The sequence below is a fragment of the Oncorhynchus tshawytscha genome, linkage group LG22 (genome assembly GCF_018296145.1).
Source record: "Oncorhynchus tshawytscha isolate Ot180627B linkage group LG22, Otsh_v2.0, whole genome shotgun sequence".
NCBI lineage: Eukaryota > Metazoa > Chordata > Actinopteri > Salmoniformes > Salmonidae > Oncorhynchus > Oncorhynchus tshawytscha.
In genome coordinates this window covers 13,983,509-13,996,101 of record NC_056450.1, presented here as the reverse complement: position 1 = coordinate 13,996,101, position 12,593 = coordinate 13,983,509, and the positions used below count along the sequence as shown (strand labels likewise).

Here is a 12,593-nt window from a genome sequence, read left to right as displayed (position 1 = left end):
AGAAGGCGGTCCCTACTGTGACGACACAATTGGATGGTTGTGTTTTCTTTTGTTTGGCGATCTTTGTGCACGTTTGCAAAAACCAATGGGTCAAGAAATTAGCAATTTGTGCAGTGTGCAAAAGTCTCACATGCCTGAAAAAATACATTGCCTATATAGCCGGCATTCTCTTAAATCTAAACAAGAAGGCCTGCGTTTCTAAAAATGAAAACAGTATCGGTTTAAGATGGGCTACAGCTGTTTAAATTATAAAGTTATCAGATTAGTTGGGAACAAACTTGGTCAAAGGCTGGGCTGTAATTACCTAGGCTTACATAAGTAGTAATTACTATTGTGTTCTAATGCAAGACGGATAGCATTACAGTTTTTGACAATTGCTTACACATCATTTCTGAAACTGTGGCTCCTTTTCACTAGACTACACACAAAACCCCCAAACACACACTTGCAAAACATCACGCATCTCTTGCAAAACCAAAAACTTAATTCAAAACTATTTTAACTCTTCTCAAAATTGTGTTTTTGCATCAAAACTCTACACACACACACACACACACACACACCATCAAATGATTAGCTCTTATACACGCCAACTACACAAGGATGTGACAAATGTAAAACACTACTATCTTGTGTCTTTTGCATGTTCAGTGGAGTCCACGGCAGTTTGTCATAGCACTCACACGTACATGTATATGCACAAATATATACAGTATGTATGCATACTCAGTATATATTTACACTACAAACAGAAATGCAAGGGGGGGGAAATGTATTGAGAAATAAAGACATTTTATTTACATCCAGATTTCGGGATGAACAGTAACAGACAAAACAAATACAGTAGAATATAAAAACAAATAGGCTTGTCACTATAAAGAAATAAACAATTAGGGTGCACCCTGTCTCCTATTTGGGCCTGGCCACAGCCCCTCATCAACATCACAAGCAATGTTCTCTCTGGCTAAACAGCGGGGGAAGTAGCGTCTGGAGTGGCGTATCCAGCCCTGGCATGCCTCCTCCTTGTCCTTGTCCCCCTCTTACGTGCACTCCTCTAACTCTCTCTCCAAAATTGGCCTCCATTGTTGTCCAAACCAAGAACGCCAACCTGAAGTCTATTTACAGTGCTCAAGCTCCGGTTTCTAAGTGAAGAAATTAGCTCTAAGTGTTTTCACACGTAAGCACTGGGAGTAGATAAAGGGTTGTGGCATTTTGGATAGCAGTGTTTTCCAAACAAAACACCTGTTAGTCTTGAATGATGTGTCTAATGTAGAGAACTGTGTTTAGTGTTTTGCAATTGTAAACTGACTGTAAAGCTGATAATGCACTTGCAGTTTTGCAGACTTGGTCTTAAGATTAGGTATATGAGTTAATGGTTTCACTGAGTATGCCTCAAGTACCACTTTTAGTGTGTAAACGATTGTAAAAAAACTGCAAACAATAATACATGAGGTCATGTGCTACACATTTGTTTTATCATGGCTGTGATGTGGCATAGCCATGAGGCAAAGCAGATTGGTTAACCACCACAGCCATGGCACAAACACATGTACTCGAGTGTATTGTTGCTTTTGTACAAAGGGTCACCAGCATTATAACGCAAGATTATTTCCCAAACCATACATTTTTCAACAAAACGTGATGCTAAAAAACTGTCTGTCAAGAGCAATTTTAGGCGTTCTCTGATCGTTAGTTCTATTCGTAGTGACATGTACAGCAAAACTACCTCACACCTGTTTGATAGCTCCATAACTTCACAGGTTTCATTGGCAAACAAGTGGCTGCTATGGAGGCCCTTCTCCCTTGCTAGCTATCCAACTATACAGCTAACACAATTAATTGATTTGATTTGATTTGAACACAATTAATTCAGGCTGCAGCTGGAAAGTCCGCAAACTAGCTGCATTTCGTTTCGTTTGGCTTGCTTTCGTGGTTTCGACTGTCTCGTCCCGACTCGTTCATTATTATGGGCCACAGTGGAGAACGAATTGTAATATTGCTACAATGTTGCAAATATCGGAGATAACGTCTAGATACTTTTTACAGTGGAGGTCAAGTTTATAAATGGCATGACTGTGCAGATGAGACAGACAGTGGATCTGTAAAAGTTGTAGTAGTGCGTTGCTAGGTAACCACTTAACCGATGGCACCTTTTATGAGTGTACTGGCCATGTGTATGCTGTCTAGTATATCATGGGCAGATAGAGTCGAACAATGGGAAATCCAAACGACCCATTGTATAAATTGCTTTAATAATCCATCTGTGAATGTAGCCTATCAACGTAGGTATAAAGTCATAGGACCCAAGCCAATGAGGCCCACACAGAACCGACCGCTGAAACGGAGCAGGTGGCGCCCCCCTGTGATCATGCATATGTTTGGTAACCTAAACAGAGTTCGTGAGACCACAATACAATACCTTGATATTTATTAGGTCTAACTAATAAAGAAACGAATAATCAAATGGTTACCTATTCATTCAATAATAACCACACCAAATCATGTCTTGATGGTTTATTGAAATATATACAGCATCATTTGAAATATTTTTTAACATTCTCAGGATTTATGATGTGGCTAACCTCCAATTAGATATATTCAATAAGATAAACGGATGCCTTGCATTGAGAGAGAAGTAAACAATTCGTTTTCAATCCAAACGGTCACTCAATATATTACAACTAAAAGCTTATTTAAAAGGACATTTAAGGTCTGCTTTTAAAACAATTCAATGTGGTTTGGTCTTAGGACATTGGGGCAAAGGGTTTCCTGCTTACATACAGAAGCACTAATGAGTGCATAATCATTTCAAATACAATCTGCATTAATTATGACTTGTGGGTGTATTACCACAAGCTTTATGCATTGCAATTCAAAATATTTCATAGCTTAATAACATCCTAGAAAAATCTAGACTTTCAATGACCATATTTACACACACACACACACACTTAGCAAGAAAAGAAAAGTCCTTTCACTGTCAACTGCATTTATTTTCAGCAAACTTAACATGTGTAAATATTTGTATGAACATAAGATTCAACAACTGAGCCAAACGGAACAAGTCCCACAGACATGTGACTAACAGAAATGGAATAATGTGTCCCTGAACAAAGGGGGGGGGGGTCAAAATCAAAAGTAACAGTCAGTATCTTGTGTGGCCACCAGCTGCATTAAGTACTGCAGTGCATCTCCTCCTCATGGACTGAACCAGATTTGCCAGTTCTTGCTGTGAGATGTTACCCCACTCTTCCACCAAGGCACCTGCAAGTTCCCGGACATTTCTGGAGGGAATGGTCCTAGCCCTCACCCTCCGATCCAACAGGTCCTAGACGTGCTCGATGGGATTGAGATTTGGGCTCTTCGGTGGCCATGGCAGAACACAGCAGGACATCACACACAGAACGAACAGTATGGCTGGTGGCATTGTCATGCTGGAGGGTCATGTGAGGATGAGCCTGCAGGAAGGGTACCACATGAGGGAGGAGGACATCTTCACTGTAACGCACAGCGTTGAGATTGCCTGCAATGACAACAAGCTCAGTCCGATGATACTGTGACACACCGCCACAGACCATGACGGACGCTCCACCTCCAAATCGATCTCGCTCCATAGTACAGGCCTCGCTCATTCCTTCGACAATAAACGCGAATCTGACCATCACCCCTGGTGAGACAAAACCGCGACTCGTCAGTCAAGAGTACTTTTTGCCAGTCCTGTCTGGTCCAGCGACGGTGGGTTTGTGCCCATAGGCAATGTTGTTGATGTCTGGTGAGGACCTGCCTTGCAACAGGCCTACAAGCTCTCAGTCCAGCCTCTCTCAGCCTATTGTGGACAGTCTGAGCACTGATGGAGGGATTGTGCGTTCCTGGTGTAACTCGGGCAGTTGTTGTTGCCATCCTGTACCTGTCCTGCAGGTGTGATGTTCAGATGTACCGATCCTGTGCAGGTGTTGTTACATGTTGTCTGCCACTGCGAGGATCAGCTGTCCGTCCTATCTCCCTGTAGCACTGTCAAAGGCGTCTCACAGTACGGACATGGCAATTTATTGCCCTGGCCACATCTGCAGTCCGTATGCCTCCTTGCCTCATGCAAGTACACGCAGATGAGCAGGGATCATGGGCATTTTCTTTTGGTGTTTTTCAGAGTCAGTAGAAAGGCCTCTTTAGTGTCCTAAGTTTTCATAACTGTGACTTTAATTGCCTACCGTCTGTAAGCTGTTAGTGTCTTAACAACCGTTCCACAGGTGCATGTCCATTAATTGATTATGGGTCATTGAAAAATGCATGGGAAACAGTTTAAACCCTTTCCAATGAAGATCTGTGAAGTTATTTGGAGTTTATGAATTATCTTTGAAAGACAGGGTCCTGAAAAAGGGACGTTTCTTTTTTTGCTCAGTTCTCACACACACACACACACATGTCAAAAGTTTGGACACACCTACTCATTCAAGGGTTTCTTTATTTTTACTATTTTCTACATTGTCAAATAATAGTGAAGAATAATAGTGAAAACAATTAAATACTACATAACACATGTGGAATTAACCAAAAAGTGTTAAACAAATCAAAATATATTTTAGATTCTTCAAAGTAGCCACCCTTTGCCTTGACAGTTTTGCACATGCTTGGCATTCTCTCTACAAGCCCTTAACCAACAATGCAGTTAAGAGCAGCAGTAAAATAACAGTAAAAATATGTGTTATTTCATTGTTTTGATGTCTTCATTATTATTATTGTACAATGTAGAAAATAGTAAAAATAAAAGAAAAACCCTTGAATGAGACACACGCAAACTGTCCAAACTTTTGACTGGTACTGTACATACACACATTTAAAATGATCCTACTAAAATAGAATAACAAATTAGAAAATGCAGTTACAATAAAAACCTTGCTAAATAAACATTTCACTCAAAGTTTTCAAGCAGAATCATAGCACAGTTTTTCACTCCTTGATAAACGCATTAGATGAATTTGGCTAAATTATGACAAAAGGCACACTAAGTTCTTAGCTTAAATATATAACTGTGGACATCAAGTTAATCTACAGCTGTAGTTTGTAAGGCTTTCATAATATAGACTTGCATTGTGGCAGAACAAAAACATACCTACTGAACTTTCTGAAAATGTTGGTCAACATCTCTCTAAAACATGCACATACCAACTGTTTGACAAACCATGTTGCTTCAGTCATTTAAAAAGGTCCAATGTAACCGTTTTTACCTCAATATCAAATCATTTCTACGTAGCAATTAAATACCTTACGGTGGCTGTTTTCATTTAAAATGGTCAAAAATAAATTCTAAGCAAAGGGCAATTCCTCAAGCAAGAATTTTGCTAGGACTGTCTGGGAGTGGTCTGAGTGGGGAGGGGAAAACTGACAATGAGCTGTTATAGATGCGATAAAGAGGTCAACGGAATGCAGACCACGGGGGATAGGAGGATGCCGGATTGGTGGACAACCAACAAATCTGATCTAACAAAGTAGATATTCGTCAAATCCGTCACGATTGATGCATTTTAACAGGCCCACAATTTGGGCTGGGTGATATATCGAATTATTATGTTTTATTATGTTGGAACATTGCTGTGGGTACTTGCTTCCATTCAGCCACAAGAGCATTAGAGAGGTTGGGTGATTAAGCCTGGCTCGCAGTCGACATTCCAATTCATTCCAAAGGTGTTCGTTGGGGTTGAGGTAAGGCCTCTCTGTGCAGGCCAGTGAAGTTCTTCCACACCGATCTCAACAAACCATTTGTGTATGGACCTCGCTTTGTGCACGGAGGCATTGTCATGCTGAAACAGGAAAAGGCTTTTCCCAAACTGTTGCCACAAAGTTTGAAGCACAGAGTCGTCTAGAATGTTGTATGCTGTAGTATTAAGATTTCCCTTCACTGGAACTAAGGGGCCTAGCACGAACTATGAAAAACAGCCCCAGACCATTATTCCTCGTCCACCAAACTTTACAGTTAGCACTATGCATTCGGCAGCTAGAGTTCTCCTGGCATCTGCCAAACCCAGATTAGTCCGTCGGACTGCCAGATGGTGAAGTGTGATTCATCACTTCAGAGAATGCATTTCCACTGCTCCAATGGTGGCGAGCTTTACACCACTCCGGCCGACGCTTGGCTTTGCGCATTTTGATCTTAGGCTGCTCGCCCATGGAAACCCATTTCATGAACCTCCCAATGAAACAGTTCTTCTGCTGACGTTGCTTCCAGAGGAAGCATGGAACTCGCCCAGCCCGACCCACAACTGAAGTTACTGAAGTCTGATTTGGATATGTTTGGCTGTTTTAGCTGCATAACATCAATAAGTTGTCCCTTTTCAGGTTTAGAAGAAGTGACTGCTAAATGCTAACTCCGGTTGGTATAAGCTGGAAGCACACAGAAATCAGTGGTGGTAATCAAAGCTGTTTTCAACTATATTGAAGTTGATTGAGGACTTGATTGGTGAAGATGATTTGATTTCACATGTATTGGGGTTGACATCCATACAAGCATTATACTCCTATTTCTACCTCAACATAGTGTGAAATACACAAACAATAGCATAAATGCAAATGTAGGCAAATTTTTCAGGATCTCCACCCCACTCCACCCCATTTCCATGGCATTTTCCTTGTTTTGGTCAACTTCCATTGACCTCTTTACCACATCTGTTGACACTGACAGAGAGGTTTGGAACTATTTCTTATCAGTCTATTCGCTAACTTACTACCATGGCCAAAACTCCTTCACAGCAAAACAGGCAGAAATGTTAGGCAGTCTCTTCAAACAGCTCTTGCACTAAAAGGACATTATAATAATTTGCACAATATTACTCTAACCTCAGAGAGGAAATATATATAAAACACAGGAAAATCACATTTGACTGTACTGGGCCTTTAACAAAATGTACAATAATAAGCAAGTGTATACAGGCCAGCCATGTTACAGCTTGAAGCCAGGAGAGCAGGCTACTACTTTGAGCTGAAGAAGCTGGACCGGCCCTGGGGAGCCATCAGCATACTGGCCTGGTTCTTGTGTGTGATGTGAATCTAAAGAAGGAATATGAGCAAAAAGGTTGCTTTACTCAAATTACCATGTTTAACACCACGTTACCATGTTATATTAACAACGTATTATTAGCATCAAGTCCCATGGTCTCTAGCAACTGAACCTGCTTTCAACTCTGCTTGCCAAGCTGGCTTCCTAGCACTCACCGTACAGGGTGGCTGCATCCAGGGCTCTCCGTCTATCTGCATCGGTAAAGGTTTCTTCGTCCTGAGAGATGGACAGAGATAAGCAAGATAAGTAGTGGGGATAGAATGTTTTTGTATATCTCAGCCAGTCTGTACACATCTCACAAACACTCACCTGATTGTGATCTGGGAGGTTTTTGCTAGTCGTATAGCGCTCTTAAGTCCTGTATATATCTGTCCCATCTCCATGGCCCCTTCGAGGCCAACCACCTCCAAACGCCGGTCACTGACGTCTGGTACGGAAGATGGAAACACTGAACATGCAATTCACACAGAGGCAGTCTTTTTCAGCCTGAGACCAGCTGTTAAGATTCAAACATACTTCAACCCATTCAGGGTCAAGGGCTTCTTCCAATGAAAATAACATTTATCTTTTAACAGCTGTGGCATGAGAACTAACATCTCACATGATATCCTAACAATATCATTTACCAGACCCATCCTTTAACATTTGGAAATCTTGAGCCCTTGGTTAAAGGCAAAGGATATCGCCGTACCTTGTCCACTGACTTTCAAGACTTCAGGGTCAACAATAACCACAGGCATTTCCTGAGGATTCATCAAGCACTTGCATTCACTCTTCTTGGCTTCTCCCCACAGGTTGGATCCACCGTGCATGCTGGGAATGTTGAGGACAGCGATCCCCTCCATAGAACGGCCACTCAGGTCTAATGGGGTGCCGCAGCACTGAGGGACGTACAACATCAGACAGAGCAACTTAATGAGATGCCATGATGAGATAAACATAAGGCATATATCGCAGAACTATCAGGTCGCCTGTGTTAACCACAACCTTTATGTAATTCTGCATGCTGAAAATACGTGCTTGTTTGCAGACTGTTGAGGTACAGTGGGGAGAACAAGTATTTGATACACTGCCGATTTAGCAGGTTTTCCTACTTACAAAGCATGTAGAGGTACACTTCAACTGTGAGAGACGGAATTTAAAACAAAAATCTAGAAAATCACATTGTATGATTTTTAAGTAATTAATTCGCATTTTATTGCATGACATAATTATTTGATACATCAGAAAAGCAGAACTTAATATTTGGTACAGAAACCTTTGATTGCAATTACAGAGATAATACGTTTCCTGTAGTTCTTGACCAGGTTTGCACACACTGCAGCAGGGATTTTGGCCCACTCCTCCATACAGACCTTCTCCAGATCCTTCAGGTTTCGGGGCTGTCGCTGGGCAATACAGAATTTCAGCTTCCTCCAAGGATTATCTATTGGGTTCAGGTCTGGAGACTGGCTAGGCCACTCCAGGACCTTGAGATGCTTCTTACGGAGCCACTCCTTAGTTGCCCTGGCTGTGTGTTTCGGGTCGTTGTCATGCTGGAAGACCCAGGCACGACCCATCTTCAATGCTCTTACTGAGGGAAGGAGGTTGTTGGCCAAGATCTCGCGATACATGGCCCCATCCATCCTCCCCTCAATACGGTGCAGTCGTCCGTCCCCTTTGCAGAAAAGCATCCTCAAAGAATGATGTTTCCACCTCCATGCTTCACGGTTGGGATGGTGTTCTTGGGGTTGTACTCATCCTTCTTCTTCCTCCAAACACAGCGAGTGGAGTTTAGACCAAAAAGCTCTATTTTTGTCTCATCAGACCACATGACCTTCTCCCATTCCTCTTCTGGATCATCCAGATGGTCATTGGCAAACTTCAGACGGGCCTGGGCATGCTCTGGCTTGAGCAGGGGGACCTTGCGTGCGCTGCAGGATTTTAATCCATGACGGCGTAGTGTTACTAATGGTTTTCTTTGAGACTGTGGTTCCAGCTCTCTTCAGGTCATTGACCAGGTCCTGCCGTGTAGTTCTGGGCTGATCCCTCACCTTACTCATGAACATTGATGCCCAACGAGGTGAGATCATGCATGGAGCCCCAGACCGAGGGTGATTGACCGTCATCTTGAACTTCTTACATTTTCTAATAATTGCGCCAACAGTTGTTGCCTTCTCACCAAGCTGCTTGCCTATTGTCCTGTAGCCCATCCCAGCCTTGTGCAGGTCTACAATTTTATCCCCGATGTCCTTACACAGCTCTCTGGTCTTGGCCATTGTGGAGAGGTTGGAGTCTGTTTGATTGAGTGTGTGGACAGGTGTTGTTTATACAGGTAACGAGTGGAGAACAGGAGGGCTTCTTAAAGAAAAACTAACAGGTCTGTGAGAGCCGGAATTCTTACTGGTCAAATACTTATGTCATGCAATAAAATGCAAATGAATTACTTAAAAATCATACAATGTGATTTTCTGGATTTTTGTTTTAGACTCCGTCTCTCACAGTTGAAGTGTACCTATTATATAAATTACAGACCTCTACGTGCTTTGTAAGTAGGAAAACCTGCAAAATCGGCAGTGTATCAAATACTTGTTCTCCCCACTGTATGTGTTAAGGTACAGCAACTCGCCCAAGCCTTCCCCATTTCTCCTTCTCCCAAATCCAGTCAGCTGATGTTCTGAAAGAGCTGCAAAATCTGGACCCCTACAAATCAGCCGGGCTAGACAATCTGGACCCTTTCTTTCTAAAATGATCTGCCGAAATTGTTGTCACCCCTATTACTAGCCTGTTCAACCTCTCTTTCGTGTCGTCTGAGATTCCCAAAGATTGGAAAGCAGCTGCGGTCATCCCCCTCTTCAAAGGGCAGGACAATCTTGACCCAAACTGCTACAGACCTATATCTATCCTACCCTGCCTTTCTAAGGTCTTCGAACGCCAAGTCAACAAACAGATTACCGACCATTTCGAATCTCACCATACCTTCTCTGCTATGCAATCTGGTTTCAGAGCTGGTCATGGGTGCATCGCAGCCACGCTCAAGGTCCTTAACGATATCTTAACCGCCATCGATAAGAAACATTACTGTGCAGCCGTATTCATTGATTTGGCCAAGGCTTTCGACTCTGTCAATCACCACATCCTCATCGGCATTGGTTTCTCAAATGATTGCCTCGCCTGGTTCACCAACTACTTCTCTGATAGAGTTCAGTGTGTCAAATCGGAGGGTCTGCTGTCCGGACCTCTGGCAGTCTCTATGGGGGTGCCACAGGGTTCAATTCTTGGACCGACTCTCTTCTCTGTATACATCAATGATGTCGCTCTTGCTGCTGGTGAGTCTCTGATCCACCTCTACGCAGACGACACCATTCTGTATACTTCTGGCCCTTCCTTGGACACTGTGTTAACAACCCTCCAGGCAAGCTTCAATGCCATACAACTCTCCTTCCGTGGCCTCCAATTGCTCTTAAATACAAGTAAAACTAAATGCATGCTCTTCAACCGATCGCTGCCTGCACCTGCCCGCCTGTCCAACATCACTACTCTGGACGGCTATGACTTAGAATACGTGGACAACTACAAATACCTAGGTGTCTGGTTAGACTGTAAACTCTCCTTCCAGACCCACATCAAACATCTCCAATCCAAAGTTAAATCTAGAATTGGCTTCCTATTTCGCAACAAAGCATCCTTCACTCATGCTGCCAAACATACCCTTGTAAAACTGACCATCCTACCAATCCTCGACTTCGGCGATGTCATTTACAAAATAGCCTCCAATACCCTACTCAACAAATTGGATGCAGTCTATCACAGTGCAATCCGTTTTGTCACCAAAGCCCCATATACTACCCACCATTGCGACCTGTACGCTCTCGTTGGCTGGCCCTCGCTTCATACTCGTCGCCAAACCCACTGGCTCCATGTCATCTACAAGACCCTGCTAGGTAAAGTCCCCCTTATCTCAGCTCGCTGGTCACCATAGCATCTCCCACCTGTAGCACACGCTCCAGCAGGTATATCTCTCTAGTCACCCCCAAAACCAATTCTTTCTTTGGCCGCCTCTCCTTCCAGTTCTCTGCTTCCAATGACTGGAACGAACTACAAAAATCTCTGAAACTGGAAACACTTATCTCCCTCACTAGCTTTAAGCACCAACTGTCAGAGCAGCTCACAGATTACTGCACCTGTACATAGTCCACCTATAATTTAGCCCAAACAACTACCTCTTTCCCTACTGTATTTATTTTATTTATTTTGCTCCTTTGCACCCCATTATTTGTATTTCTACTTTGCATATTCTTCCACTGCAAATCTACCATTCCAGTGTTTTACTTGCTATATTGTATTTACTTTGCCACCATGGCCTTTTTTGCCTTTACCTCCCTTATCTCACCTCATTTGCTCACATCGTATATAGACTTGTCTATACTGTATTATTGACTGTATGTTTGTTTTACTCCATGTGTAACTCTGTGTTGTTGTATGTGTCGAACTGCTTTGCTTTATCTTGGCCAGGTCGCAACTGTAAATGAGAACTTGTTCTCAACTTGCCTACCTGTTTAAATAAAGGTGAAATAAAATAAAGATTTATGAGCTGATGCAAAGCTGTGCGTTTGCCATCCTCACCTCAATTGTAAGACATTCATTCAGTTTCTTGCACGAAGCAGAGATGGTCTCTGAGGTGGCAAACTCAAAGTACCACAACTTGTTCTTCATTCTGAAATATTGAACAACATTCTTGGATTCACGTAGAGTCATTTACACCATGCACAAGGTGACTACCCCTAAAAGGTTAGTCCCCACATGTACTATAGGACTCTGTGCTGGTTATTCAAATGTGTTTACCTGCTGTTGAATTTCTGGGGGTGTTTCTCTCTCATCGTATGAAAACGGTGGGCAATAGAGGCGTCCTGTCAACATACAACAAGTTCTGAAAAGTTCTGGTGTGTGCCGTAAGTACGTAGCCTGGTCACACATTTGTTGCCGTCTTCAACGTGAAAATGGCCATAGGAGTTGTCAAGACAGCACAAACAGATCTGGGACCAGGCTACAAGTTCATTCCCCTTGTTCCTAACTCACCACGCCGATGGAGAAGTAGTTGTTGATGATCTCATAAGGCACAGGGTCTCCTGTCTCCTGGGGGTCCTCTAGGATCACCTCTACATTCCAGCGGTCCATCAGCACCGGGGTGCTGACCTCAATCTCCTTCAGGATACGACACAGATCTGTCCCATCATAACCTACACAGACCACAGAGGTACACTATAAGGGATCATTCTGTGCTACCAACGGTACCACACACAAGTACAAAAACATACAAGAAACTAAGATGAAACACCCAGAGACAGTGATTCTTTCATCACATACAGTAGAACTATGGACAGCAAATACTGGATATATGATCCGTGAACACACAACGGGTATAATGAAAAAAGGTCAACCCTGTGCCCACCTCCTCCCCATCTAAGACAACGTGCGAGGTCATTTCCTGTGCCCAGGGGTAACACAGCCACTGGTGGCCGCACTTGAAGATTGGCTTTGTCTGATTGAACCAGAAGGGGAG

The 12,593-nt window shown here is 43.0% G+C and overlaps 1 protein-coding gene across 4 annotated transcripts in view; it reads right to left on the bottom strand.

The window, feature by feature from the left end:
* Window positions 1–4,726: 4,726 nt before the first annotated feature.
* Window positions 4,727–12,593, bottom strand: part of LOC112221848 (diacylglycerol kinase alpha) — a 32,527-nt gene continuing 24,660 nt past the window's right edge. For all 4 annotated transcript variants that reach the window (XM_024384232.2, XM_024384230.2, XM_024384234.2 and 1 more), the window contains 8 exons: window positions 12,483–12,572; window positions 12,110–12,270; window positions 11,876–11,940; window positions 11,657–11,747; window positions 7,743–7,932; window positions 7,361–7,478; window positions 7,207–7,267; window positions 4,727–7,041 (listed from right to left, as the gene is read on the bottom strand). In XM_024384232.2, coding sequence (XP_024240000.1) covers window positions 6,964–7,041; window positions 7,207–7,267; window positions 7,361–7,478; window positions 7,743–7,932; window positions 11,657–11,747; window positions 11,876–11,940; window positions 12,110–12,270; window positions 12,483–12,572 — 854 coding nt within the window. In that variant the 3' untranslated portion in view covers window positions 4,727–6,963. The remainder of the gene's footprint in view (window positions 7,042–7,206; window positions 7,268–7,360; window positions 7,479–7,742; window positions 7,933–11,656; window positions 11,748–11,875; window positions 11,941–12,109; window positions 12,271–12,482; window positions 12,573–12,593) is intronic.